General features: G+C 40.7%; 2 protein-coding genes and 1 non-coding gene across 5 annotated transcripts; 1 reads left to right on the top strand and 2 right to left on the bottom strand.

Annotated features, from left to right (window-relative positions):
• Positions 1-4,546: 4,546 nt before the first annotated feature.
• Positions 4,547-4,649, bottom strand: LOC112208790 (U6 spliceosomal RNA). Its single transcript, XR_002943350.1, has one exon. It is a non-coding gene; the product is annotated as a U6 spliceosomal RNA (small nuclear RNA).
• A 927-nt stretch (positions 4,650-5,576) lies between these two features.
• Positions 5,577-26,117, bottom strand: PCNP (PEST proteolytic signal containing nuclear protein). Of its 3 annotated transcripts, none has more exons than XM_516628.7 (5): positions 25,656-26,117; positions 19,933-20,147; positions 14,428-14,502; positions 9,729-9,784; positions 5,577-7,387 (listed from the first exon to the last, which is right to left on the bottom strand). In XM_516628.7, exons 1-5 carry the CDS (start codon positions 25,780-25,782, stop codon positions 7,261-7,263), a joined length of 600 nt encoding a protein of 199 aa, XP_516628.3. In that variant the 5' UTR covers positions 25,783-26,117; the 3' UTR covers positions 5,577-7,260. The 3 variants fall into 3 exon arrangements, with proteins under 3 accessions (XP_516628.3, XP_054538096.1, XP_016800405.1); XM_054682121.2 differs by lacking the exon at positions 25,656-26,117 and adding an exon at positions 20,171-20,241 and having other exon boundaries at positions 19,933-20,095; XM_016944916.4 differs by lacking the exon at positions 9,729-9,784 and having other exon boundaries at positions 25,656-25,845.
• On the top strand, positions 20,147-23,483 carry LOC107971433 (small ribosomal subunit protein uS13-like). Its single transcript, XM_063806068.1, has one exon. The coding sequence runs from the start codon at positions 22,988-22,990 to the stop codon at positions 23,444-23,446; it is 459 nt and encodes a 152-aa protein (XP_063662138.1). The 5' UTR covers positions 20,147-22,987; the 3' UTR covers positions 23,447-23,483.
• Positions 26,118-26,350: the final 233 nt, after the last annotated feature.

Here is a 26,350-nt window from a genome sequence, read left to right as displayed (position 1 = left end):
CGACAGAGCAAGACTCCGTCTCAAATAAATAAATAAATAAAATAGGAGAAAAGAAGTTTGAGCTAGTGTACAGCAAGTTTCTTATATGTATTATAGTACTATTAACTAAGACCTCACATTTGATTTATGTTTTATTCTTGTAATAAAATCTGATAAGGTTGTGGTTAGGTTACAAAAAATAGGATATCAAAAGCCAGCTTTCTTGCTGTCAGAGTAGGGAGTTATAGAAAGGAGAATGATGAACTGGAATTGGAGGCATTGATATAAACTAGTAGTTGTCAATATATAGATATATAGACATATTTAGATGTGTATATACATATATGTACATACAGTCCCAGTTTACTCAGATGGCCTGGGAGCAATGACCTCCTTCAGCAATGATTGCAACTTAGCATCCATAGCTATGGCTGAATGTTTGTGTCCCTCTGAAATGTGTATGTTGAAATCCTAACCCCCAAGGTGACTGAATTAGGAAGTTGGGCCTTTGGGAAGTGATTATGTCATGAGGGTGGAGCCCTCACGAATGGGATTAATGCCGTTATACTTCATTTGCCCCTTCTACTACTTGAGGACACAGCAAGAAGACCCCATCTAGGAACCAGGAGGTAGGCCTTCACTGGATGATGAAACTGTTGGCATCTTAATTTTGGACTTTTTGTTTGTTTGTTTTTGTTTTAGAGACAGAGTCTCCCTCTGTCGCCAGTCTGGAGTGCAGTGGTGCGATCTTGGCTCACTGCAACCTCCGCCTCCTGGGTTCACGCGATTCTTCTGTTTCAGCCTCCCGAGTAGCTGGGACTACAGTCGTCAGCCACCATGCCCAGCTAATTTTTTTATTTTTAGTAGAGACAGTGTTTCACCATGTTGGCCAGGATGGTCTCAATCTCTTGACTTCATGATCCACCCGCCTCAGCCTCCCAAAGTGCTGGGATTACAGGCATGAGCCACTGTGCCCGGCCAGACTTCTTAACCTCTGGAATTTGTCAGAAATAAATGTGTTGTTTATAAGCCACTTGGTTTATGATATTTTGTTATAGTTACCCACAAAGCCGGTTCCCCCCATAAAATGGGGTCTTTCCCTGTTCAGTGCTACAAGGCCAATATGCAAAACCAAAAGTGAGTGTCAAGCAGTGCAGCCTTTATTCAATGGCCATACAATTGAGGGAGTTTGGCTCACAAATCAACTTCTTGACTAGTGAGGGATGAGGGGGTTAAAATACAAGGTTTCTCGCCTTGGCATGCAATGGTTCATGTATGTAATCCTGGCACTTTGGGAGGCAGAGGTAGGAGGTTCTGTTGAGGCCAGAAGTTCAAGAACAGCCTGGGAAACATAGTGAGGCCCTCTGTCTACAAAAATTTAAAAATTAGCTGGGCATGGTGGCACATGCCTGTAATCCCAGCTACATGGGAGGTTGAGGCAGGAGGATCACTTGAGCACAGGAGTTCAAGGCTGCAGTGAGCTGTGATTGAACTACCACACTCCAGCATAGAATATTCATAGATTTTTCTGGAAATGAGCAGTGAACTTCTCAGAACTGAAGCCCTGCCTTCCTTTTTGTCCTTTTATGGCTTCTGGTAATTCTCATGCCAGTGTCATTGTCATGGTCAGTGTCATTTAGCATGGAAATGAGATTTAATAAAGCCTGAGGTGTTTTGTTTTGTTCTTTGAGATGGAATTTCACTCTTGTTTCCCTGGCTGGGGTGCAATGGCACAATCTCTGCCTACTGCAACCTCCACCTCCCAGGTTCAAGAGATTCTCTGAGTAGCTGGGATTACAGGCGCCTGCCACCACACCTGGCTAATTTTTTGTATTTTTAATAGAGAGAGGGTTTCACCATGATGGCCAGCCTGGTCTTGAACTCCTGACCAGCCTGAGGTCTTTTTGAAGTCGTTTGTTCAGCTATCTTGGTTCTAACCAGTCTCAGCTGGTCTGGTAACAAAGTGAACTTTTTAACACAGACGTCCTGTTTCTTAAAGGTAAGCTGAGTTAGGGTGGGGTAGAAATTTAGCTATTTCAAGTAGGCCTGACACCAGGTAACAGTAGCCACCCAAACAGACTAAGACAGTGGTCTCTGTTTGGGGATTCACTAGAAATACTCACAGGACTCAGTAAATAGTCATACTCTTCTCATATGATAAGTAACTTGGCAAAAAAAAGATCATACTCATGTCCGTGATTTTTATTTTAATTTATTTTATTTTATTTTATTTTGAGATGGAGTTTCCTTCTTGTTGCTCAGGCTGGAGTGCAATGGTACCATCTCGGCTCACTGCAACCTCCGCCTCCCAGGTTCAAGCGATTCTCCTGCCTCAGCCTCCTGAGTAGCTGGGATTACAGGCACCTGCCACCACACCCAGATAATTTTTGTATTTTTTTTTTAGTAGAGACGGGGTTTCACCATGTTGGCCAGGCTGGTCTCGAAATCCTGACCTCAGGCTATCCACCTGCCTCGGCCTCCCAAAGCGCTGGGATTACAGGCGTGAGCCATCGTGCCCGGCCTATGTCTGTGATTTATTACAGAAAGGATACACAACAAAATCAGTGAAGGGAGAAGGTGCACGGAACAAAGTCTGAAGGAAACAAGCACAGGTTTCCAAGAACTGTCCCACAGTGGAATTATTCTTAATTCCTCCGGAACTGAATTGTGATGAGACATGCAAAGTGTTACTTACCAGGGAGGCCCATTAGAGAACCAACACCCAAGGCTTTTACCGGCGCAGGTCATGTAGGCATCCTCTGCCTAGCACATTCCAAAAATCCAGACTCCCAGAAGGAAAGCAGGCGTTCAGCATAAACCACATTGTTTGTTTGTTTGTTTGTTTGTTCTGAGATGGAGTCTCACGCTGTTGCCCAGCCTGGAGCGTAGTGGCATTGTCTTGGGTCACTGCAACCTCCACCTCCCGGGTTCAAGTGACTCTCCTGCCTCAGCCTCCCGAATAACTAGGGCTACAGGAATACGCCACCATGCCGGGCTAATTTTTGTATTTTTTTTTTTTTTTAGTAGAGACGGGGTTTCACCATTTTGGCCAGGCTGGTCTTGAACTCCTGACCTAAAGTGATCTGCCTGCTTTGGCCTCCCAAAGTGCTGGGATTACAGGCATAAGCCACTGCACCCAGCCATAAACCACATTATTTATACAATAAATTTAGGCACAGTGAGCCTCACTTATTGTTTAGGAAAGGTTTTATATCAGTGTAGGGAACTGTTTACTAGTCATGTTCCCAGACGTCAACCAAGGGCCAACTTTGCACAGAAGTCTTTGTAAGGATAGAAATCTCAGACCTATGTTGTCTTTTTTCTGCACATCCACTTATCTAAATACATTGAAAATTTGATAAACAGTGGGCTATTTACATAATTTTCCTATAAAATACTTCTTAATTACAAATAGGAAAAAAGAACCTCATGGTGGAGAAGCCTGACAGATATCACCTTAGTTAATCATAATAAGCATCGGTAATAGGATAAATCAAAATTGTATACCATTTGGCACAGAATATGATTAGAAGAACACATTACTTGTGATATTTCTGTGAAAGATACATAACTTAAATTTAATCATAAGGAAGCATTAAACAATCCCAAGTTGAGGGATCTTCTTCAAAGCAACTGGCCTGTAATATTCAAAAGTGTCAAGGTCACTAAAGAAAAACTGAAGAACTATACCAGACTAAAGGTGCCTGACAACATGTGACAACTAAGCATGACCCTGAACTAGATCCTTTTGCTGCAAAGCAATTGATGAAGCTTGAACTTGACAAATAAAAATTGTATATAATCAAGTAGTAATGTAAATTTCCTGACTGTATCGAGGTTCTGTAAAAGATGTACTTATTTATAAGAAACACAGCTGAGCATGGCAGCTCATTCCTGAAATCCCAGCACTTTGGCTGAGGTGGGAGGATCACTTGAGCCCAGGAGTTCAAGACGAGTGTGGGCAACATAGCAAGACCCCATCTTTAGCTGGGTGTGGTGGTGCACCTATAGTCCTAGCTACTTGGGAGGCTGAGGTGGAAGGATTGTTTGAGCCTGGGAGTTTGTGGTTATGGTGAACTATGATTTTGCCACTGCACTCCAGCCTGGGTGACAGAGCAAGACCTTGTCAAAAAAAAAAAAAAAAAAAATGCTGGGTGCAGTGGCTCATGCCTGTAATCCCAACACTTTGGGAGGCCGAGGTGAGCGGATCATGAGGTCAGGAGTTTGAGACCAGTCTGACCAACATAGTGAAACCCCGTCTCTACTAAAAATACAAAAATTAGCCAGGCGTGGTGGCACACGCCTGTGGTCCCAGCTACTTGGGAGGGTGAGGCAGGAGAGTCGCTTGAATCCGGGAGGCGGAGGTTGCAGGGAGCCGGCGTCGCACCATTGCACTCCAGCCTGGGTGACAGAGTGAGACTCTGTCTCAAAAAAAAAAAAAAAAAATTACACATCTATCGCTTCACACAGTTATTTAGTAGTGTGGTAGAGGGTTAGTTGTGACAATTAAGATCTATTATTTTAGCAAATTTCTAATTAAAAATACAGTGGTTTTTTTCTCAGAAAGGAAAGCATGGACTGTTTCATGAATTTGCATGTCATCCTTGCTCTGCGGCATGTCAATCTCTGTATACTTCCAATTTTAGTATATGTGTTGCCAAAGCGAGCATAAAAAATACAGTATTATTAACTATAGTCACTGTGGTGTACACTAGCTCCCTGAACATATTCATCTTACAACTGAAAGTTTGTACTCTTTGACCAACATCTCCCCATTTTCCCCATGCTTCAGCCCCTGACCACCAACTGCCATTCTACTCTCTGCTTCTTCTTTTTTGAGACGGAGTCTAGCTCTGTCGCCCAGGTTGGAGTGCAGTGGCCAATCTCGGCTCACTGCAACCTCTGCCTCCCGGGTGCAAGTGCTTCTCCTGCCTCAGCCTCCTGAGTAGCTGGGATTACAGGCGCCCACCACCATGCCCAGAAGACACTAGTGAAAGAATACCTTCTAGGCTGGGCGCAGTGGCTCATGCCTGTAATCCCAGGACTTTGGGAGGCTAAGGCAGGTGGATCACCTCAGGTCAGGAGTTCGAGACTAGCCTGACCATATGGTGAAACACTGTCTCTACTAAAAATACAAAAATTAGCTGGGCGTGGTGGCATGCGCCTGTAGTCCCAGCTACTTGGGAGGCTGAGACATGAGAATTGCTTGAACCCAGGAGGCAGAGGTTGCAGTGAGCCGAGATCGTGCCACTGCACTCCAGCCTGGGCAACAGAGTGAGACTCTGTCTCAAAAAAAAAAAAAAAAAGAATACTTTCTAATATTTAGTGATTGTCAAAGAAAAGCTTTGGCAAGATTGTCTAAAGAACTGGACAGACAATCCTTTCGCACTGGAGGAGGATTAAGTCTTTTTGAGTCTGAGATTCTGTAATGCTATAGAACTAGGTGCTGAGCTAGGTAGACACTAGTAATTCAGAATTTTAAATCCCCCATTACTTTGGTCAACAATATGAACAAGAGCAACACTTGACATTTGTCTCAACTTTAAAAACAAAAACCAGTAAGCAACAATTAAATGGAATAGAAAATAAAAACACTATTGAGTTTGACAAATTTATTGGTACTTTAGTAAAGACATTCATCTCAGTCATTTCTCTCTCCCAGCTTGACCTTAGGTTAATATTTCATTTGGGTCAAGAAAATAATATGTAGGAGAGGTATGTTATTTTAACAAACAGGAAAATGGACAAAAAATTGATAGTTTGCCTACATTAAAGTAAGTTAAATTCATGTATCGATATAATTAAATCATGTAAGAACTAAGAGTTCTATATACATTTCCATTGTTTTACTTGGGCTTATTCTAAACTTAAATGCTAGTGAACAAAGTGTTAGGAATATACACAGGCTGCTTCTCTGGAGTTATTACCAACTAAAAGACCTCAGCAAGCAGTTACCACCAATAAAACAGTCCGAAGCTGCCTCCAAATATAATATTGTAGGAGTTTTCAAGGAAATTTTTATACTGTATGCTTTTGTCTGTGACTATGCTTTTAAAGATGTGTTTAACTGTCACATTTAAAAAAAAGTTCATGTACAATACAAAAATACAAAACAAACACCCTACAATACACAAATCTAACAAAGTATATGTGGTGAGATTCCAAAAAATGTTTGAAGATGCATTTTCTTTCCTTCAATTTCAGTATCTAAAATGTGCTTTTTCAGAGGCCATTGGTCAATATGTACGCATTTAAAATAAACCATATAATTTTACCAGTAAGAAAGCCGATAGTTAAGTTCAATTCAAATTGGAGTTCATAAGTTAGTAATTTAAATCCTTAGACAAAGTTACAGAAAGTGCATCTTCTTGTTTTCCATCTTCATACAATGTTAATTTTTTTTTTGGTGTTTATACCTTTTAAAAAATAAAAACAGCCAAATACTTAAGCAATATGTACATTTAAATTTTTGGTGGTGGTTTGTGTTTTAAAAGAAACAGCTTCCTTATGATTTGCCTCAAGTTCTGGTGGAAATGCTTACAGGAACTAGCTAATAAACAAAAAACAAGAGAAGCACATTCAAAATACTGATTTACTTTGGTAGCAAATGGTTTTTCTTTGAAGACTAATGAAGATAGACAAGACCCATTAAGGTGAAGTGGACTATTTCAAATATTCAACAGTTTACATAAAAAAAAAAATCTTTTAAGAGCTAAGCGTCTGTATCCACGGATAGCAATGCAATACCTAGTTTATGATGACTTGAAACAAAACAAATGCCCATAAGGAAAAAAGCTGTATTTTATCTAAATTTACTTTCAGTCAATAGTTCAGTAACATTTTCTTCCCAATACAATACTCCCTCTCTCTATAAGGCTGTTCCTGGGAGCCAGACAAGTTTAGGTAATAAGGGAGTTAAGAGAGTTAACTGCTCGCAGTTTTAAATAGACAGTAACTTTGCTTCCCTCTTAATGTGCTAATAGTTGTGTCTAAAAAAATATGCAATTCTTAAAAAGGTACCATTTCTGATTTCTTTATTATCTGTAACCTTTGGAAACTAATCACATGAAACTACAAAATTAGCAAATGTCTTGAAATCTGTATATAAAACATAAATTACCTCTAATTTCACTCTCATTTATTAGTGTACCACTCAATCTTTTAAAAAAATGAAAAAGAAAAAAAAAGCGGCTCCAAAGATAGTCTTATACCATTCTTTAAAAAAGGAAACTGTTCCTTTTAACTTTACACCCACCCCACACCCCAATTTCAAAACATCATTTAATTGTCTTGGTCATGGACATTTCCAAGATGAGATTTTATATTTCGCTCCCACAGCTTCTGGTTATCAGAAAACCCATGCTTTCCTTTATTGAAGGAGTTTGGTCCAGCTGATGTTGGTGTATCCCTGTGTTAAAAGAAAGAAAATTTATTTAAAATGTTATATAAAGCCTTTCAGGTTATGATTTTGATTCACTCAATACATGTTTGTTTAGCACCTATTATAAACACAGACTGAACACTGGAAGCCCCTACAGAGCTTTTTAAAAATACATTTCACAGGCCAGGCATGGTGCTGATACCTGTAATCCCAGCACTTTGGGAAGTCGAGGCAGGCGGGTCACCTGAGGTCAGCAATTTGAGACCAGCCTGGCCAACACAGTGAAGCCCCGTCTCTACTAAAAATACGAAAATTAGCCAGGCATGGTGGCCCGTGCCTGTAGTCCCAGCTACTTGGGAGGCTGAGGCAGGACAACTGCTTGAACCTGGGAGGCAGAGGTTGCAGTGAGCCGAGATCACGCCACTGCACTCCAGCCTGGGCAACAGAGCAAGACTCTGTCACAAAAAACAAACAAAAAAACAAAAAACAAAAAACACTTTACAGACACAGTTCTAGAATTTCAGATCCAGCAGGCCTAAATTGGGGGTGAGGATAAATCTGTAGTTTTAACAAACATTTAAGGTAATTCTGATATACAGCTAAGTGTGGCAACCACTGCGGTTTTAAAAACTGTTGCCTCCCAGCCAGAGCAACATGGTGAGACCCTGTCTCGACAAAAAATTTAAAAATCAGTCAGGTGTGGTGGCGTGCGCCTGTGGTTCCAGCTGCTTAGGAGGCTGAGGTGGGAGGATTGCCTGAGCCCAGGAGGTCAAGGCTGCAGTGAGCTATGATCACACCACTGCACTCCAGCCTGAGTGACAGAGCTAGATCCTGTCTTAAAAAAAAAAAAAAAAACAAAAAAAAAAACACCAAAATCAAAACAAAAAAACAAAAAAACCTGTTGCCTGTAATCCATTAACAGCATCATGAAGTCAATGTGATAGCTGGCCACCAGCATTTGTAAAAAATGAAATAGAAGAAAAACATGAAGATATATTACATATAGAAAGGTTCAGTGTCATTTTATGAACTTCTGCTTCAATTATTTATGTTTAACTATATTAATATATGTGCTGGGTGTTTAGGCGGGACAACAACATCATATGTACTTCCTACTTTACACTCAGTATGAAAGGAAGGCATGCAGGCAGCCACTGGGACTGACTCTACTTGAATCACATAATGGAAGTTTGGAGACTTACGCTTGTGTATAGATTTAGCACTTAGCATTATCATACTGGTAGTTAAATAAGAAAAGGAAAAAGATTTACCACTCAGTTCTTTGTGGGTTCATACATTTGGAAGAAATGGGGACACAGTATGGGGTTGAGGTGGTATTAAGCTTTCTTACTGATCTCTAAGCTATCCATTAATGCACACAAAGACAGGAAACTGCACATCGTGTTAACTTAAAAATAAATGTTATCTCCATGACAACAGCAACAATGGAGAAAATTAAAATACTTTCATTTATCTTATTTTGGTATTTGGCATCTAAGTCATTAAAGAAAAAAAGAAATATAAGATAAAGTGGTAGAAATTATATCGTAAGTGAAGTGGCTGGGCATGGTGGCTCACACCTATACTCCCAGCACTTTGGGAGGCTAAGGCAGGACTGCTGGAGGCCAGGAGTTTGAGACCAGCCTGGGCAACATAGCAAGATCCTGTCTGTCTCTACTTACAAATTTTTTTAAAAAATGAAGTGACTGAAAGCCATTTGTTTCATACCAGGAAAAATTGTGAAATCAGAAACATTTCTCATAGCTATTTCTTATTTGAAAAAACAGCTGGGCATGGTGGCTTACACCTGTAATCCCAGCACTTTGGGAGGCTGAGGTGGGGAGATCACTTGCACTCAGGAGTTACAGACCAGCCTGGGCAACATAGTGAGACCTTGCCTCTACTAAAAATAAAAAAAAAAATCAGCCGGGTGTCATGGCATATGCCTGTGGTCCCAGCTACTTGAGAGGCTGAGGTGGGAGGGCAGCTTGAGTGTGGGAGATCGAGGCTGCAGTGAGCTGTGATTGTGCCACAGCATTCCAGCCTGGGCAACAGAATAAGACCCTGTCAAGAAGTAGTCTTAAATTATCGTTATGTCTTAAGATACTCATTTTCTTTAACTGGAGACTAAATAAGATCACCGATAGTTCACAGAATAATTACAGTTATCTTTCTTCATGAGGATTGAACCATGTCTTACTCATCTTCAAAATCCTAATTAATCATCTAGTACACAGAAAATGCTTTTAAAAACTGTTCTGCCCAAATGCACAAGAAAAGCCTGAACTGTAAGAAATCATGTGCAAGTTATTTTTGTTCTTAATTCACTTTTGTAACTTTCTATAATATTTATGAAAAATTATAATACCTTCCAATATTCTTCATCCTCATCTTTGCTTCTGGAGGCATTTCCTCTGGTTCACTCTAAAGAAAAAAGTAAGTAAACCAAGATAACTGCATACAAACTTATTCAATTCCTGATTACTAATACGCTAAATTTTATATCTAAGTCTTTTAGCATTTTCACTACTGTAAATTTTGGTAAAAGGAGAAAATTAGTGAGTTATTTACCTTAACTACATTTAAAAAATAAACGCCTGTCTTCTACGGTGCTGATTTTGCATAAAGAAAAAAAATTGCTGAAAAAACAAACATTCTAGAACTAAAACCATTTAGCTACTAAATGCTGCCCATTGTGTTAAATGTTTGTATATGTCCTATCTCTTAAAAATCCTAACATAATCGCATGAGGGAGGTATGATTATCATCATTCATATTTTGCAGGTGAGGTAACAAAGTTAACTTGCTCAAGGAAACAAAGCAAATGAATAGCAAAAGAGTTTGACACCAAAGCAAAGGTTCTTAACCACTTTAAGGTACTGCTCCTCAAAAATATCTACTACAATAAAGACATCTTGAAAGCTCATTCCTGGCTGGGTGCAGTGGCTTACACCTGTAATCCCAGCACTTTGGAAGGCTGAGGTGAGTGGATCACCTGAGGTCAGGAGTTGAAGACCAGCCTGGCCAACATGGTGAAACCCCGTCTCTACCAAAAGTATAAAAAATTGGCCAGGTGTGGTGGCGCGTGCCTGTAATCCCAGCTACTCAGGAGGCTGAGGCAGGAGAATTGCTTGAATTCAGGAGGCAAAGGTTGCAGTGAGCCGAGATCGTGCCACTGCACTCCAGCCTGGGTGACATGAGTGAAACTCTGTCTCAAAGAAAAAAAAAAAAAGAGAGCTCATTCCTTACTTTTTCTATACTTACAGTTGTTGAAAATTGTGGGGAAAGTTCCTTTCAAATATAAGTTTTTATGTATAAAAGCTGCTGCTTAGCTAAATACTACTTTTTAAAAGGGTGTTGATCCAGCTTAAAGGGACTTCTACTGGTTAAATCTGTGACAATTTGAGCACTATAACCTATTGAATAAAGTAAGATTCCATGAGTATACACTTCAATAAATAAAATTTAAATGTGATAATAAGCTCTTCCTTACAGTAAGAGACAGTTAATAGATGCAGAAAGGATGATGGAATCAGAAAAATCATCATTTGGCAAACCTTATCATAATTCTGGCAAGAATTATCAACAGATGTTAACACTAGTGAGAAAACGTCCTCGATCATATTATTTTCACATATTCTCAAAGCCTATCCCCACAAAATAAATTTTAATTATAAAAGGTAAAATAGTAATTTGACAGTGAAGAAATCTGGCAGGCACCACTTTAACCAAATGATCAAAGTTAACACTGTTTTAGTGATGGGGCATATTGACAGCATGTGCTCCCTGATATGACGCACTGATAACTTGGCATCACTTTTGTGGTATTTGTGCCAAAAGTAAGAAACGTGAAACTAATCATGAGGAAACATCAGACAAATCCAAATTGAGGGAGCTTATACAAAATAACTGGCCTGTACTCTTCAAAAATGTTAATACCATGAAATATACACAAAGACTAAGGAATTTGTCCAAATTAAAGGAGACTACACATATGTAACAGCTGGAAAAATATTTTAAAATTTCAAAATTAACTAATTAAGTGGCTATCTTCTCTGTTCAGTATATTTCAAACTCAAATATATATCCAAGGTTACTTAATTATGATTTAAAAAAGAAAAAAAAAGATGATTTCGGATACATGTGTTTTTTAAATCTATGAGACAGTTTATCCTTTATTACTGTTATATTATAGGAGAAAGAATGCTGTCTAAATGCATCCAAAATTTACTTAAAAGCAGGGAAAACAGCAGGGTATGACGCAAAGAACAAGAAACAGGAAGACCTAAAAGACAACAAGTGTGTGCACTGGCATGTGCTCATGCATACTTGATTTCTCCATTTTCATTTTTTTTGGAGATGGAGTCTTGCTCTGTTGCCCAGGCTGGAGTGCAGTGGCGCGATCTCGGCTCACTGCAACCTCCACCCCCCGGGTTCAACCAATTCTCCTGCCTCAGCCTCCCGAGTAGCCGGGATTACAGGCTTATGCCACCACGCCCAGCTAATTTTTTGTATTTTTAGTAGAGACAGGGTTTCACCATGTTAGCCAGATGGTCTTGACCTCCTGACCTCGTGATCCACCCGCCTCGGCCTCCCAAAGTACTGGGATTACAGGCGTGAGCCACCATGCCCAGTCAATTTCTCCATTTTCAAAATATGAATAAACACATCACACAACTCACAAATTAAGGGTAAAATAATGTGAAAAGATATCCAAATCGTTAGGCATTCAAAGTAAGCCATTGTTGTAATGTAGGTGCTTACAATTTCCAACCTCTGCACTTTTGCACGTATTCCCTGCATCCTGTATCGTTCTTCCCTCCTACAGTCTGTACATATCTGAATGGGTTGAATCAAATGGTACCTGATTTCTTAAGAATGTTAGAGATGCCAAGAAACTTCAAATATTATTTAAGTTAGTGCTTCTCAAACTTAATTCAGGTCTTCCAACTGCCAGTCCAGTGGTCTTTTACATGCTGCTGCATCTAGTATCTGGCCTTTACTCCTTTTCTCAATTTCCACAGTATCACTTATTCAGATACTTTCGATTTTTATCTTGTACTGTTTTACATTTAAGTCTGCCCTGCTAGGCTGAGTTCCTAGGTGAACGTTTCTGATTTATCTTTATAACATAGCAGTGGCTAACATACAGAAAGCACTCAAATGGATAGAATGAGTGAAAGTCCAAGAGAGAATACACTGATGACTACAGTAATTTTCTGCTTACTGATTTGGGCTCCAATCATTAAATATTTATCCTTGCTCAAAATTCCTCTACAAAACTCTCCAGTTCAGTCAAATGCAGCTACTCAGTATTTACTGCTTGTGACCTGAAAATTGATAGCTAGGCTTACAAAAGTATTTTTTTTTTTTTTTTTTGAGACAGAGTTTTGCTCTTGTTGCCCAGGCTGGAGTGCAACGGCGCGATCTTGGCTCGCTGTAACCTCTGCCTCCCAGGTTCAAGCAATTCTCCTCCCTCAGCCTCCTGAGTAGCTGGGATTACACGCATGCACTACCACGCCCGGCTAATTTTGTATTTTTAGTAGAGATGGGGTTTCTCCATGTTGAGGCTGGTCTCGAACTCCTGACTTCAGGTGATCCGCCTGCCTCGGCCTCCCAAAGTGTTGGGATTACAGCCATGAGCCACTGCACCCGGCCACAGAATTATTTCTTGATTCACTAAAACCCTGCCTAATGTTTTAGTATCTACTTCATATATATTCTTCCCAAATCACTCCAGTCCTCTGAACATATTAAGTCTTATCCACATAAGAACATATGGCTGTGTGGTGGCTCACACCTGTAATCCCAGCATTATGGGAGGCCAAGGCAGAGGATCACTTGAGCCCAGGAGTTTGAGACCAGCCTGGGCAACATGGTGGGGCATGCCTGTGGTCCAGCTACTTGGAGGGCTGAGGTGGGAGGATCACTTGAGCCTGGGAAGTCAAGGCTACAGTGAGCTGTGATTATGCTACTGCACTCCGGCCTAGGCAACAAAGCAAGACACACTCTCTCTCTCTCACACACACACACACACACACACGAATATACGCCCACATATGCTTTTGGGAACAACTACTGATGTATCCTGAAACACTTATTTGCTACACAATGACGTCACATCATGAGTGGGGGTTAGGTTTTAATGTCAGAGTCTAGTATAAAAACATCAGTCAGAATCATGCTTGAAACTTCCATAGGTCATTCATAACATGGGAAGATAACGACATTGTGAGGGGCATGAGGAAATTGGGACAAAGACACTATCAGATAAGCATCTCATGCTCATTCTGGACCACATGCTTTTTGAGTAGAACTTCTGGCAGAATCACCAGCACTATTGAATTGTTATCCCTCCTAGGGATATGGGAAGTGAGCACAATAGTTGACTTTTTTTTTTTTTTTTTTGAGACAGAGACTCGCTCTGTTGCCCAGGCTGAAGTGCAGTGGCATGATCTTGGCTCACTGCAACCTCCATCTCCTGGGTTCAAGCAATTCTCCTGGCTCACCCTCCCAAGTAGCTGGGATTATAGGCCTGTGCCACCACGCCTGTCTAATTTTTGTATTTTTAGTAGAGATGGGGTTTCACCATATTGGCCAGGCTGGTCTTGAACCCCTGACCTCAAGTGATCCACCTGCCTCAGCCTCCCAAAGTGCTAGGATTACAGGCATGAGACACCGCGCCTAGCCAATAGTTGGCTTTTTAAAATTAAATGCATGCATAATGTATCATTACTGAAGACCCCAACTATAAAAATTATTAAGGCAACAGTACTAGATTTTTCTTTTTTTGGATCCTACATACTTCCTAGTACAAACTACTCATAATAAACATTTGCTGATTTCATCCTTAAGCTTCTTGTCCCCAAAGTCAACAATACTCTAAAATAATCCTACAACCAAATAAAATGCAAAAATAGAGTATCCAGTTTTTATGGATGTCACACACAGACACAAAAACTATTATAAAGAAAATTCACTAATACTATTATAACCTATAATTTGCCACTAATACCTTCCTTAAATAACTGGTTAAAGTAAAAAAACAAAACTCGATATCAACTTACATCTTCATCTTCATTAAAAGCTGCTGCTACTGAAAGAGTTTTTGGAGCAAGAGTTGGAACAGTTTCTTTAGGCTTCTGAAGAAGAAACATATTAAAAAGAATATCATATAAATAACATTTATACAAGCTTGTTTAATGATATGAATAATTTATCTTGAAAGATTTAACTATATTTCCATAGAAATTTGTATAGTAACGAACCCAATACTTTGGACAAATCCATTCTCTCTTTTCAAAAATGTGGATTATCAGTGGGTATGTTTTACTTTACTAACTTGTGGCATCCATTTGTTGCCCTCCTATAAAAGATTTTCTAGTTAGGATCTACAATATCACTTACCTAAGGGGTACTTGGTACAGGCAAGAGAAAATGATTAGTAATACCTTCCCACAGTAACATTAAATACAATGTGCCTTGAAAGCATAAAAGGGGCTTTCTGCCCCTAGGCCTATAAACATAATTAAACCAAACCATCTCTTCTCACTATGTTTTTTGTTTTTCTTTTTGAGAACAGAGTCTTGCTCTGTTGCCCAGGCTGGAGTGCAGTGGCATAATCTTGGCTCATTGCAGCCTATGCCTCCTGGGTTCAAATGATTCTCATGCCTCGGCGTCCTGAATAGCTGGGATTACAGGTGTGTGCCACCATGCCCAGCGAATTTATTTTGTATATTTAGTAGAGACGAGGTTTCGCCATGTTGGCCAGGCTGGTCTTGAACTCCTGACCTCGTGATCTACCCGCCTCAGCCTCCCAAGGTGCTCTCTACTAAAAACACAAAAAATCAGCCAGGTGTGGTGGTGAGTGCCTGTAATCCTAGTTACTTGGGAGGCTGAGGCAGGAGAATCGCTTGAACCCAGGAGGCAGAGGTTGCAGTGAGGTGAGATCACGCCACTGCATTCCAGCCTGGTAACAGAGTGAGACTGTCTCAAAAAATAAAAATAAAAAAAATAAAAAATAAAAACACCCTTTCCTTGGCTTCTGTAACAATGCTTTTTATTGGTTATTCTCCCAATTCTCCCACCTTTTGTTCTGTCCCTTTCCTGTTGCTCCCCATTTAGAAGATATAGATACCTAGGCAGGCACAGTGCCTCACATGTGCAATCTCAACACTTTGGGAAGCTGAGTCAGGAGGGCTGCTTGAGACCAGGAGTTCCAGGCCAGCCTGGTCAACACAGCAAGTCCCCCATCTCTAAAAAAAATTTTTTTTTTTTAATTAGCAGACAACTAGAATTTTGTTGTCAATGATTTTTCCTTCTCTGGTCGATTTCATTCATTCCTAGTTTTAACTACCTAATCCTATGTCTACCCCTAAATGGGCTATCATCTGCCTATTGGGCAGCTCCACTTAGGAGCTCCCCTAGGTACTTAGTTTCACAGTGTTCATAAGTACTCAAACCAGAAAATCTTTTCTTCAACTTGTAAGGTCCTGTTGATTAGACACCTATTAAGTAAACTTAATTCTCCCTCTGCCTTTTCAATCATGCTATCACATTACCAACTTAAGGTCCTTAGCATTACCTGCCTGGACTACTGTCAGAAATACATCACCTAGCCAGGCACAGGGGCTCATGCTTGTAATCCCAGCACTTTGGGAGGCTAAGGCAAGTGGATCACTTGAGGTCAGGAGTTCAAGACCAGCCTGGCCAACATGGTGAAACCCTCTCTCTACTAAAAATACAAAAAAAAAAAAAAAAAAAATTAGCTGGATATGGTGGTGACGCACACCTGTAATCTCAGCTACTCAGGAGGCTGAGGCAGGAGAATTGGTTGAACCCAGAAGGCAGAGGTTGCAGTGAGCCAAGATCACACCTTTGCACTCCAGCCTGGGTGACAGAGTGAGTCTCCGTCTCAAAATACAAAAAACAAAAAAAAACATCTCCTGACCTTTCTTTCTTTTTTGAGACAAGGTCTTACTCTGTCACCCAGGATGGAGTGCAGTGGTGCAATCTTGTCTCACTGCAGCCTCGACCTCCCTGGCTCAAGTGATCCTCCCACCTCAGCCTCTCAAGTAGGTGGGACTATAGGCACACCCTGCCATGCCCGGCTCATTTCTTATTTTTGAGACAAGAGTCTTGCTCTGTCACCAAGGCTGGAGTGCAATGTCACGATCTCAGCTCATTACAACCTCCACCTCCTGGGTTCAAGTGATTCTCCTGCCTCAGCCTCCCAAGTAACTGGGATTGCAGGTGTGTGCCACCATGGCTAATTTTTTGTATTTTTCAGTAGAGATGGAGTTTTGCTATATTGGCCAGGCTGGTCTCGAACTCCTGGCTTCAAGAGATCCACCGACTTTGCCTCCCAAAGTGCTGAGTTTAGAGGCCTGAGCCACCATGCCCAGCCTTGTTTACTTTTTGTAGAGAAGAGGTCTCACTATGTTGCCCAGGCTGGTCTCAAACTACTGAGCTCAAGCAATCCTGCCTCAGCCTCCCAAAGTGCTGGAATTATAGGCATGAGCCACTGCACCTGGCCTCACCACTTTCTGTATCCTCTTCCCACCAACCATCTATATGGTACCATAGTGATGCTTCTAAGATGCAAATCTGTTTAAGTCTTGAGACTCATTATGGAATACAAGCCCTTAAATTTGGTCTCATGGTCTTAATTTTGGGGGCTGTTTATCCCTACATTTCCCCACCAAACCCTGTCCAAATATTAATGATTTTCTCAATGTACTATATGGCTTCACATCTTAACTGCCTTTGCATGAAATGCCCTTTTGCTCCTGCCTACATTTAAGTCCAACTCAAAGATCACTTCATCAGTAAACTCTTCTCTGATCTACTGAAACAAAATTAACCATTCCTTCTTTTATACCACACACATTTTTTATAGTGTTTTCTTTTGAAGGAATAAAACATGTTCAGTTAGAGATTATGCACAGTAACTCTAGAAACACCCTTAATTTTTTAAAGATGTCATGTATTTAATGTTGTGGACACAAATAAGCATTTGTTGGCTGATTATCTTCATATAATCAATCCAGCAATTTCAATTTTTTTTAAATATCCTACACCTCACCCCCCCAAAAAGACTGTGTTTACACTGTAGTTTATCTATTTTTGAGACGGAGTCTCACTCTGTTGCGAGGCTGGAGTGCAGTGGCACAATCTCGGCTCACTGCACCTCTGCCTCCCAGTTCAAGCAATTCTCCTGCCTCAGCCTCCCAAGTAGCTGGGACTACAGGCACCTGCCACCACGCCCAGCTAATTTTTGTATTTTTAGTAGAGATGGAGTTTCACCATGTTGGCCAGGATGGTCTTGATCTCTTGACCTTGTGATCCACCCATCTTGGCCTCCCAAAGTGCTGGGATTATAGGCGTGAGCCACCACGCCCAGTCTTGCAGTTTATTTTATAAAAACAGATTTGTTTTCCAAAACTAAAAAGTTTTACTGAGTAGTTTTTTCAAAACATAACCCTCCCACCCCAAATTATCAGAAATTACGAATCATGTCAATTATTTAGAAAGAGTAGGCCGGGCGTGGTGGCTCACACCTATAATCCCAGCACTTTGGCAGGCTGAGGCAGGCAGATCACCTGAGGTCGGGAGTTCGAGACCAGCCTGACCAACATGGAGAAGCCCCATCTCTACTAAAAATACAAAATTAGCCAGGTGTGGTGGTGCATGCCTGTAATCCCAGCTACTCGGGAGGCTGAGGCAGGAGAATCACTTGAACCCCGGAGTCAGAGGTTGCAGTGAGCCAAGATCGCACCATTGCACTGCAGCCTGGGCAACAGGAGTTAAACTCCGTCTCAAAAAAATAAAAAAAAGAAAGAGGGGCCAAGCTCGGTGGCTCATGCCCATAATTCCAGCACTCTGGGAGGCTGAGGTGGACAGATCACCTGAGGTCAGGAGTTTGAGACCAGCCTGGCCAACATGGTGAAATCCTGGCTCTACTAAAACTACAAAAATTAGCCAGACGTGGTGGCGTGCACCTGTGGTCCCAGCTACTCAGAAGGCTGAGGCAGGAGAATCGCCTGAACCCAGGAGGCAGAGGTTGCAGTGAGCTGAGATTGTGCCACTGCACTCCAGCCTGGATGACAGAGTGAGAGACTCCATCTCCAAAAAATAAATAAATAAATAAATAAATATAAATAAATAAATTAAAAAAAGAGTAAGGATTTAGATTTAGGAACTATGTTCATGCACAGTAAAATCTATTCTCAAGGGGACCATCTATAGTAGAAGTACACCTGAGAATATATATTTAACATACTGCCTATCAAAAAACATTAAATATTTATGCAGTTAGGTCTATACAAGTTTTATAACTACATATTAAACAAAAACTACCAGCTGAAATACAGAAATAGAGTAATGAAGTACTGATGTTATAAGCTCAATGTTTTTTGTTCAGACTGAATTTTTTAAAAAATAGAAATAGAAAAAGGGCAAACAGAGCAGAGTGAGGGTGGGGATTCTAAGTAATAACAGCTTTTTAAAATGAGAATAGCCCAAATATACTGACTGCTCCAGACCATATTTTTAAGATCTTTGAATAAACATCTAATGTAGAATAAAGCTATGCACATCTGGCAATTAAGCATTAACTTTCACAGCACAAATAAAAATAACCAACTCAAAGGCAATTTTAGGATTTTTCTCCTCACACAAGAATGTAACCATTTTCCAAAGCCAATAGCAATACACTATTTAAGTAACTTCCTTTTTCCTTAAATAAGAAATCTATTTGGTTGAAGGTTATGAAATTTTCATATTATAGGTCAGAAACAAGTATCTACAACTTCATATGCTTCAAATTAATATTTCAAACACTTCCAGAGGTTCCATGGTTAATAAGTATTAATCTAAGGCTGACATCTTAAAACAAAGGATCAAATATTGACCTGTAAAAGACTACCAACATAAGATATACAGTATTCAATTCCCATTTGTCGTTCCAAAGTAAGATAATTAGGTAGATCTTATCAAGCAATACCTTACTAATATTCATCTTTTAAGATACAAATAACTGATTGCTCAATATTATTTTTAATACTACAGGCACTGAAAGTTAAAAAAAACTCTGGAAAATCTTTCTGACAATATTTTTCAGAGGACTTGCTCAACTTAGAAAAAAGATTTTTTTTAAATTATATTTTTATTTTTTGTAGAGATAGATCTTGCCATGTTGCCCAGACTGGTCTGAAATTCCTGGGCTCAACTGGTCCTCCCACTTTGGCCTCCCCAAGTTTTCAGATTACAGGTGTGAGCCACTGTGCCCAGCCAACGCAGAAAAATTCTAAGTTTATTATTTTATAAATCATATTCCCTATAATAGTTGTTCCTAATATTCCAAATCTTTGTTTCTTAACAGCTTTATTGAGATAAAATTCATTCAGACCCTTCTTAAACAGGGTGCTAATCATCTAAGTTCATATGTCAAAGATTACTTCTCAAACAATGTACCTTTTCACCCTTAATTTACCATAACCTAGTAAATGCCACGTTTCCAAAGCAAATCCTTAAGACCCATTACAAACATCATATATGAAATAACAACTCACACTTGATCCAAGTTTGATGGATATGGCTGATGCTTTCTTTGTCGTCTGACTACCTATGGCAAATCCAAACTTGGAGATCTTTGTAGGCTTTGTTGGGAGGTCGGCAGCTTCTTCTTCAGCTGATCGCTTCTCAGCGCTGCGACTGGAACTTTCCCCTCCATTACTGGAAGAAACAGTCTTAGTTTTCACAGGTTTTTCTGCTTCTTCTTCAGGTCCTGGTGAAGTCGAAACAACTTACCAAGATGAGCTATTTTTACTGAGCAGATTGATGGGAGCAGCAACCTCAAAAAGCATCGTTATAAGGAAGATACCTCTGCAGTTGTCACCTACTGACCCAACAGTCTCTTCCACTGTTTGTTAGAGTATACAGCAGGAACTGAGATTGTGTGGCAGTAGAAGAGGCTCCCATGAATTAACTAGCATAAAATACAGAGCAATTTAAAATTATAAACACAGAGTTCACAAAAAGTCAAGACCCTTCAACTAAACACTACAATTTGTACAATAATCTGGTTATTTGTGGGATTTTGCTTTTTAGAAATCAGATCTATCTAACATCTTTTACACTTAGTAGTTTGTGAGCAATTGGTCACACGGTAAAATAATACACTTGGCTAATAAATTTTAATATTCTTCAGTAATATAGTAATAATCATACAAAGTACCTAGTTATAAACAGGCCCATTATTACCCAAATGACAGTGTTAATACAGCCCAGTTATTTCCTTGAGTGATGTGTTCCTCATGTACATCTCACACAATCTTAGGAGTTGAAAAGGAACTTCAAGGTCATTCCCTCTTGAGAAATTTAATTCTACTCTGACAATTTGGTTATTACCTGTTTTAAGCTACCTATAAGAGCTATTTAAAAAAAAAAATCATACTTTGGTTTATATGTTAGTTTTTTTCATGAAAGATGAGCTAATCATAATTTCAAACAGTAGAAGGCATACATATGTAGGTTTGGAAGGCAAAATGTCTTGCTAATTTTGCTTCTGTTTGTATGAAGTCAATAATGAAATTAGTTCACATTCTGACTTTCTTGGGTCTGTTATATGAGACTAAGAACATATCAGGCGATAAGACAGAAGAAGGCTGGCTGATCATTAAAACTTTTATTTTCTTTCCCCAGTTTGCCCGTTCACCATATAGAATGTATTATGCTACACTGGATCAAGAGTTTATTTATGGAGAAAAAGAAGATGCTTCAAGAGATGGCCTTGATAACAGTTAAGAAAGCAGGACACAGAGCTAGAATGGGGAGAAAAAAAGTCGAACACAGACTGACAAGTAAAGGATTAAAAGATCAGAGGCTATAGATATAGATCTATACAGTTTTGGAATAATGGGGTCTCCAGATTAATAAGCACTTTGAACAAAACATTTGATTCTGTTTAGATGAAAAATAAAAGAAACTCTTTATTCCCTTTGCACAAGGAGTAAAAGTTGTAACGACAGTATAGGGCAGGGAAATTAAGCAGGATTATGTTTTGGGATTTCCCTAAGAGACAAAGATAGCACTGAAATGGCTGCTTGAGGTGCCATTCTCTTACTTATATATAAAATCACAAAAGCACCTGAAGAATTAAAGAATCAAGATTGCTATTCAATCGCTGAAAAACGGAACTCAATTTATGAAGCACAGAATATCTCTGAAAGAGTATGATGCAAACAGTTTTTTCAGAGTCTGTTTATAACTAAAAGCACTTACGCTAATTTTATTCTGTATTCTATTTGTAGCTCTAATCAAGTATGACATTTCATAGTGGAGCCCAAACAATAACTACTTTCCTGTGACTGACACACAGTTAAAATAAAAACCTCTTTGGCTCTACACAATGGAACAGAGAAACAAACAGAAAACCTGCTGGTTTTATATGTAGAAACAATCTATACACTAAAGAATGACTAAATACATGATCAGTTTTTTTAAAAATGAGAAAATCACTTATCAATTTAGAACATAAAACATGGATAAAATAGCAAATTACTAGATTCTTTACTAAGGAATATTTTAATAAAAGGAATTTTATCTAATTTGTACTCAGCAAATAAAATATGTAATTAACATGAAATCAAAATACACATGGTACTAGCATTTTTTTGTTTTTTCATTGAGTAGTTGGAGAGGGGTGAGCCTTAGAGCACAAAGGTACCTTACTTTGAAAAAATTACCTAGTAAGCTGGGCACAGTGGCTCACATGTGTAATCCCAGCACTTTGGGAGGCCAAGGCGGGTGGATCACCTGAGGTCAGGAGTTTGAGACCAGCCTGGGCAACATGGCAAAACCCCGTCTCTACTAAAAATACAAATTAAGATGGGCGTGGTGACAAGGGCCTGTAATCCCAGCTACTCAGGAGGCTGAGGCAGAAGAATCGCTTGAACCCAGGACGCAGAGGTTGCAGTGAGCTGAGATCATGCCACTACACTCCAGCTTGGGCGACAGAGCGTGACTTCATCTCAAAAAAAGGAAGAAAAACTACCTAATAAGAAAGTTTAAATCTGTAAGGGTACCCTTCGTAACCCATTTGCATTCTGGTTGCTTCCTTTTTTGAAAGAAGGGCAGAGCTACCTCTCTAGTATGCAGAGGTGTGCAGCCTAAATGAGAAGGTATTCAAGACCCTACTAGTGTCTGACATAATAAATGTCAACTTCATTGACGCAGTTCTTGGTATAACCAAAAAAGCTTGAGATGGCCATGATTATGTATGACTAGCTCTTCTTTAACATTTTTCTTAACATTATTTCTCCTAACATTATTTCAAACAGCTACAAAGATTTAACCAAAGGGAGGAGAAAAAAAACTACCAATTTTACCCTATTATTTAAAGCAGGTAGTTCAAATAAGTAGCTTCTCTCATAGACAGAAATTAATGTTGGCCGGGCACGGTGGCTGACGCCTGTAATCCCAGCACTTCGGGAGGCCGAGGCGGGCGGATCACGAGGTCAAGAGATTGAGACCATTCTAGCCAACATGGTGAAATCTCGTCTCTACTAAAAATACAAAAATTGCTCCTCCACAGGAGGCCTACACGCCGCCGCTTGTGCTGCCGCCATGTCGCTAGTGATCCCTGAAAAGTTCCAGCATATTTTGCGAGTACTCAACACCAACATCGATGTGCAGCGGAAAATAGCCTTTGCCATCACTGCCATTAAGGGTGTGGGCCGAAGATATGCTCATGCGGTGTTGAGGAAAGCAGACACTGACCTCACCAAGAGGGCGGGAGAACTCACTGATGATGAGGTGGAACGTGTGATCACCATTATGCAGAATCCACGCCAGTACAAGATCCCAGACTGGTTCTTGAACAGACAGAAGGATGTAAAGGATGGAAAATATAGCCAGGTCCTAGCCAATGGTCTGGACAACAAGCTCCGTGAAGACCTGGAGCGACTGAAGAAGATTCGGGCCCATAGAGGGCTGCGTCACCTCTGGGGCCTTCGTGTCCGAGGCCAGCACACCAAGACCACTGGCCGCCGTGGCCGCACTGTGGGTGTGTCCAAGAAGAAATAAGTCTGTAGGCCTTGTCTGTTAATAAATAGTTTATATACCTATGAAAAAAATAAAAAATAAAAAAAATAAAAAATAAAAATACAAAAATTAGCTGGGCGTGGTGGCCCGCGCCTGTAGTCCCAGCTACTTGGGAGGCTGAGGCAGGAAAATCACTTGAACCGGGGAGGCGGAGTTTGCAGTGCGCCCAGGTCACGCCACTGTATTCCAGCCTGGCGACAGAGCTCCATCTCAAAAAAAAAAAGGAAACTATTCATAAAAAAAAAAACTTATACTTCCAACTTAGTAGACTGCTCGACAGGAATTAAAATTCAGAATATTCTCTAGTTAAGCCCCTAAGACAAACTTGACGGTGTTTTCAAAAAAGTGACTATCTGCCACAAAATTACCAATTTTGCAATATCCATGGTATGACATATTTTAACTATGATTCCTCTGCACAATTTCATTAAAAATATCTGACATTCAAAAATGGCTTAAACGTAACAGCACTACTTTCTTGTAACGGCAAGGAGACAAATTATGTAGAAGTTAAGGGATATTTACTTACTCTAAGTTACCAAGAAAAAGACCATAATAATTTTTCTGATACCAATTAGCAAAGTAATTCTCTACTACTTCTCCCCACATGCTAAAATGGAAACATCAATATTCATACTATAGAACTAATAACCCTCAACTGAAAGAATGGCAGGTAAATTATACAGTGGGTTTATAATGACACTCAAGGTACATTTTGACAGCACATTAAACACGTCTGCTACCCTCGGTCAAGACAGTTAACGAGATGGCCTTAAAATCAACACATGATTCTTTAGGCTTTTCCTCAAACTACGTCTAAATTTTTTTGCTTTTCCTCAAACTACTTTTAAACTTTTATGTAATTTTATCCCACAATTTCCAATACAATTTTTTTGGGAAAAAAAATTCCCTAGTGAGAAAGTAGTAGATGGTTTAAATTTAAATTGTTCTTTCATAAGGTATTTTACTAGTTATAAAAAAAAAAAAAGAAAGGCAGGGGGTGGGGAGGGAAGAGAGAGATGGAGTTCCAGCTTAACTAACAGAATTGTACGTGTTTTTTAAAAAGGAAATCCTGGGTCCAAAGTAATTAACATTACACTTAATCTTTTCAATAATTTTTGTTCCCAAGGCAATTAACATGAAACATTATGTTAGTAGGTCTACTAGTGGTCTTCATATGCTATTAATCGTTTCTATTTTCTCATATTAAATAATTTCGGGAATGATAACTAAGGTGGTCAGAATAGAGAATAATGTTTAAAATGTTCTAAAAACATTTTAAACAGCTCGCACGTGTTAAGTCACTTGTCTTGTTATGTGCAAAGAGGGAGCTGGAGAGATTACGTTTCTTTTCCTTCACGCACAAGACCCGAATTTAGGGAGTGGAATGGACAGAATAAGGATAGCTGTAACCTGAGTTTAACGTCGTAACAAAATACAGGAAGAGTCACGCTAGACTATTTAGTCGCCTAAGTATCTGGCAAGCGGTCAGGTGGCAACAGCCTAAGGGAGATACTTCAAAGAAAGGCAACCAAACCTTAGCCCTAGACCCCGCAGCTTAAACCAGAGGGCAGGCAAAGGCATTCCTCTTCCCCTCCATCACCTCGGCCCTTCCTGTCACAGGATCAATATTAAACTTGGAAGTAAAGGAAAGAGAGCAGGCCGGAGTTGTCCACCTCCTCAGTGAAAAGGGAGCAGCAAGCGTAATTAACTCCTGCGTGTAACTGAGAGGCCGGCACCGTCAGAAACTCAGCCTGCGGCCAGTTCCCGCGGCAACTACTCGGTGGCTCGCACTGTGTGTATGTTATGTCTCATGAGCGTCTCCGGTGTGTGTGTTTTGTGTGATGTGCGTCTCCGGTGTGGCGGTAGCGGCTCCTGCACCGCCGCTCCTGGTCCCACCCCGAGTTCGGTCTCCCTTTCTGGCGCCCATCTCCCTTCTCCTCGGAATCAGGGCCTCCGCTGGGGCCAGGAGGTGACGAACAGTGGCCGGCTCTCCCCAGGCAAGGAGGCGATGTAGGCCCGGAGCCCAGAGGGCCGCATCGGGCGTGCCCGAGGCAGGTCTGGGCCCAACACCTGGCCGGGTGAGGTCCAGATCCGCCCATTCTCGCCCCACCCCACTCCCCCCACCCTGGGAGCTCAAAGAAAGGCCCGGAGCATCCCACGCTGCCCACGACGCTGGGGTTGTGTTCACCTCCGGCGGCTCCAGCTCGCTGCGACTTTTCAGGCTTCTCCTCTCCCGCCTTCCCGTCCGCCATTTTCCCCGCCGCGGCCTCCCCTGCAGCCACGCCAAGGACGTCACGACCCCGCCCAACAACCATCGAGTTTTTGGGGCCAGCCGGCGTGGTGGCAGCCTAGAGCGGTCCCGAGGAATGAAAAGAGGCCGCCTTCGGAAGCGGAAGTGGATGTGATGTCATCGAGTAGCCGCCTCGGAAGGAAGAGCTGGGAAGGTTGGGCGGTCTAAGAGTGCTGGCTAGGGACTTTATTAGAGGGCAGTCAGGTCTTCATGGTCTAGCGACAGGTCCGGAGAAGTGAGGGGAAATGGAGCATCTCCCTGGAAACGCTGGGATCTTAGAAGGTTTCTGCATACCCAGATGTGGTTGCAGCTGAGGCTGAGAGGGTCTTCCGTTCCGGCCTTGCTGGATAACGCATGCCTGCCAACTCTATGTAAACAAAAAGCCTGCATTCTTTTCCCCTATTTAAAGGGGAAATCAGTGTTTATCTAGCGCCCCCTAGCTTCAGACGCCTTTCATACACTCGTTTAATCACGGCGATTGTCCAAATATAGAATTCTCCTCTCAATTAGCTGTAAGAGTTGAGGTCAGAGAGAGTAATTTGTCTAAGTCACGTAGCCAACTGTAAAGTTACTTTTTCTATAGTCTGCTTCTA

Source organism: Pan troglodytes, chromosome 2, assembly GCF_028858775.2.
Source record: "Pan troglodytes isolate AG18354 chromosome 2, NHGRI_mPanTro3-v2.0_pri, whole genome shotgun sequence".
Lineage (NCBI taxonomy): Eukaryota > Metazoa > Chordata > Mammalia > Primates > Hominidae > Pan > Pan troglodytes.
The sequence above is the reverse complement of the archived record's forward strand: the minus strand, read 5'-3'. Positions and strand labels throughout refer to the sequence as shown.

Coding starts and splice junctions, on each gene's coding strand:
- LOC107971433 (XM_063806068.1), top strand. CDS start 22,988: ATGTCGCTAGTGATCCCTGAAAAGTTCCAGCATATTTTGCGAGTACTC.
- PCNP (XM_516628.7), bottom strand. CDS start 25,782: ATGGTTGTTGGGCGGGGTCGTGACGTCCTTGGCGTGGCTGCAGGGGAG. Junction 20,148..25,655: donor GCGAGCTGGAGCCGCCGGAG/GTGAACACAACC, acceptor CGACTTCACCAG/GACCTGAAGAAGAAGCAGAA. Junction 9,785..14,427: donor CTTTTAATGAAGATGAAGAT/GTAAGTTGATAT, acceptor TTTTTTCTTTAG/AGTGAACCAGAGGAAATGCC.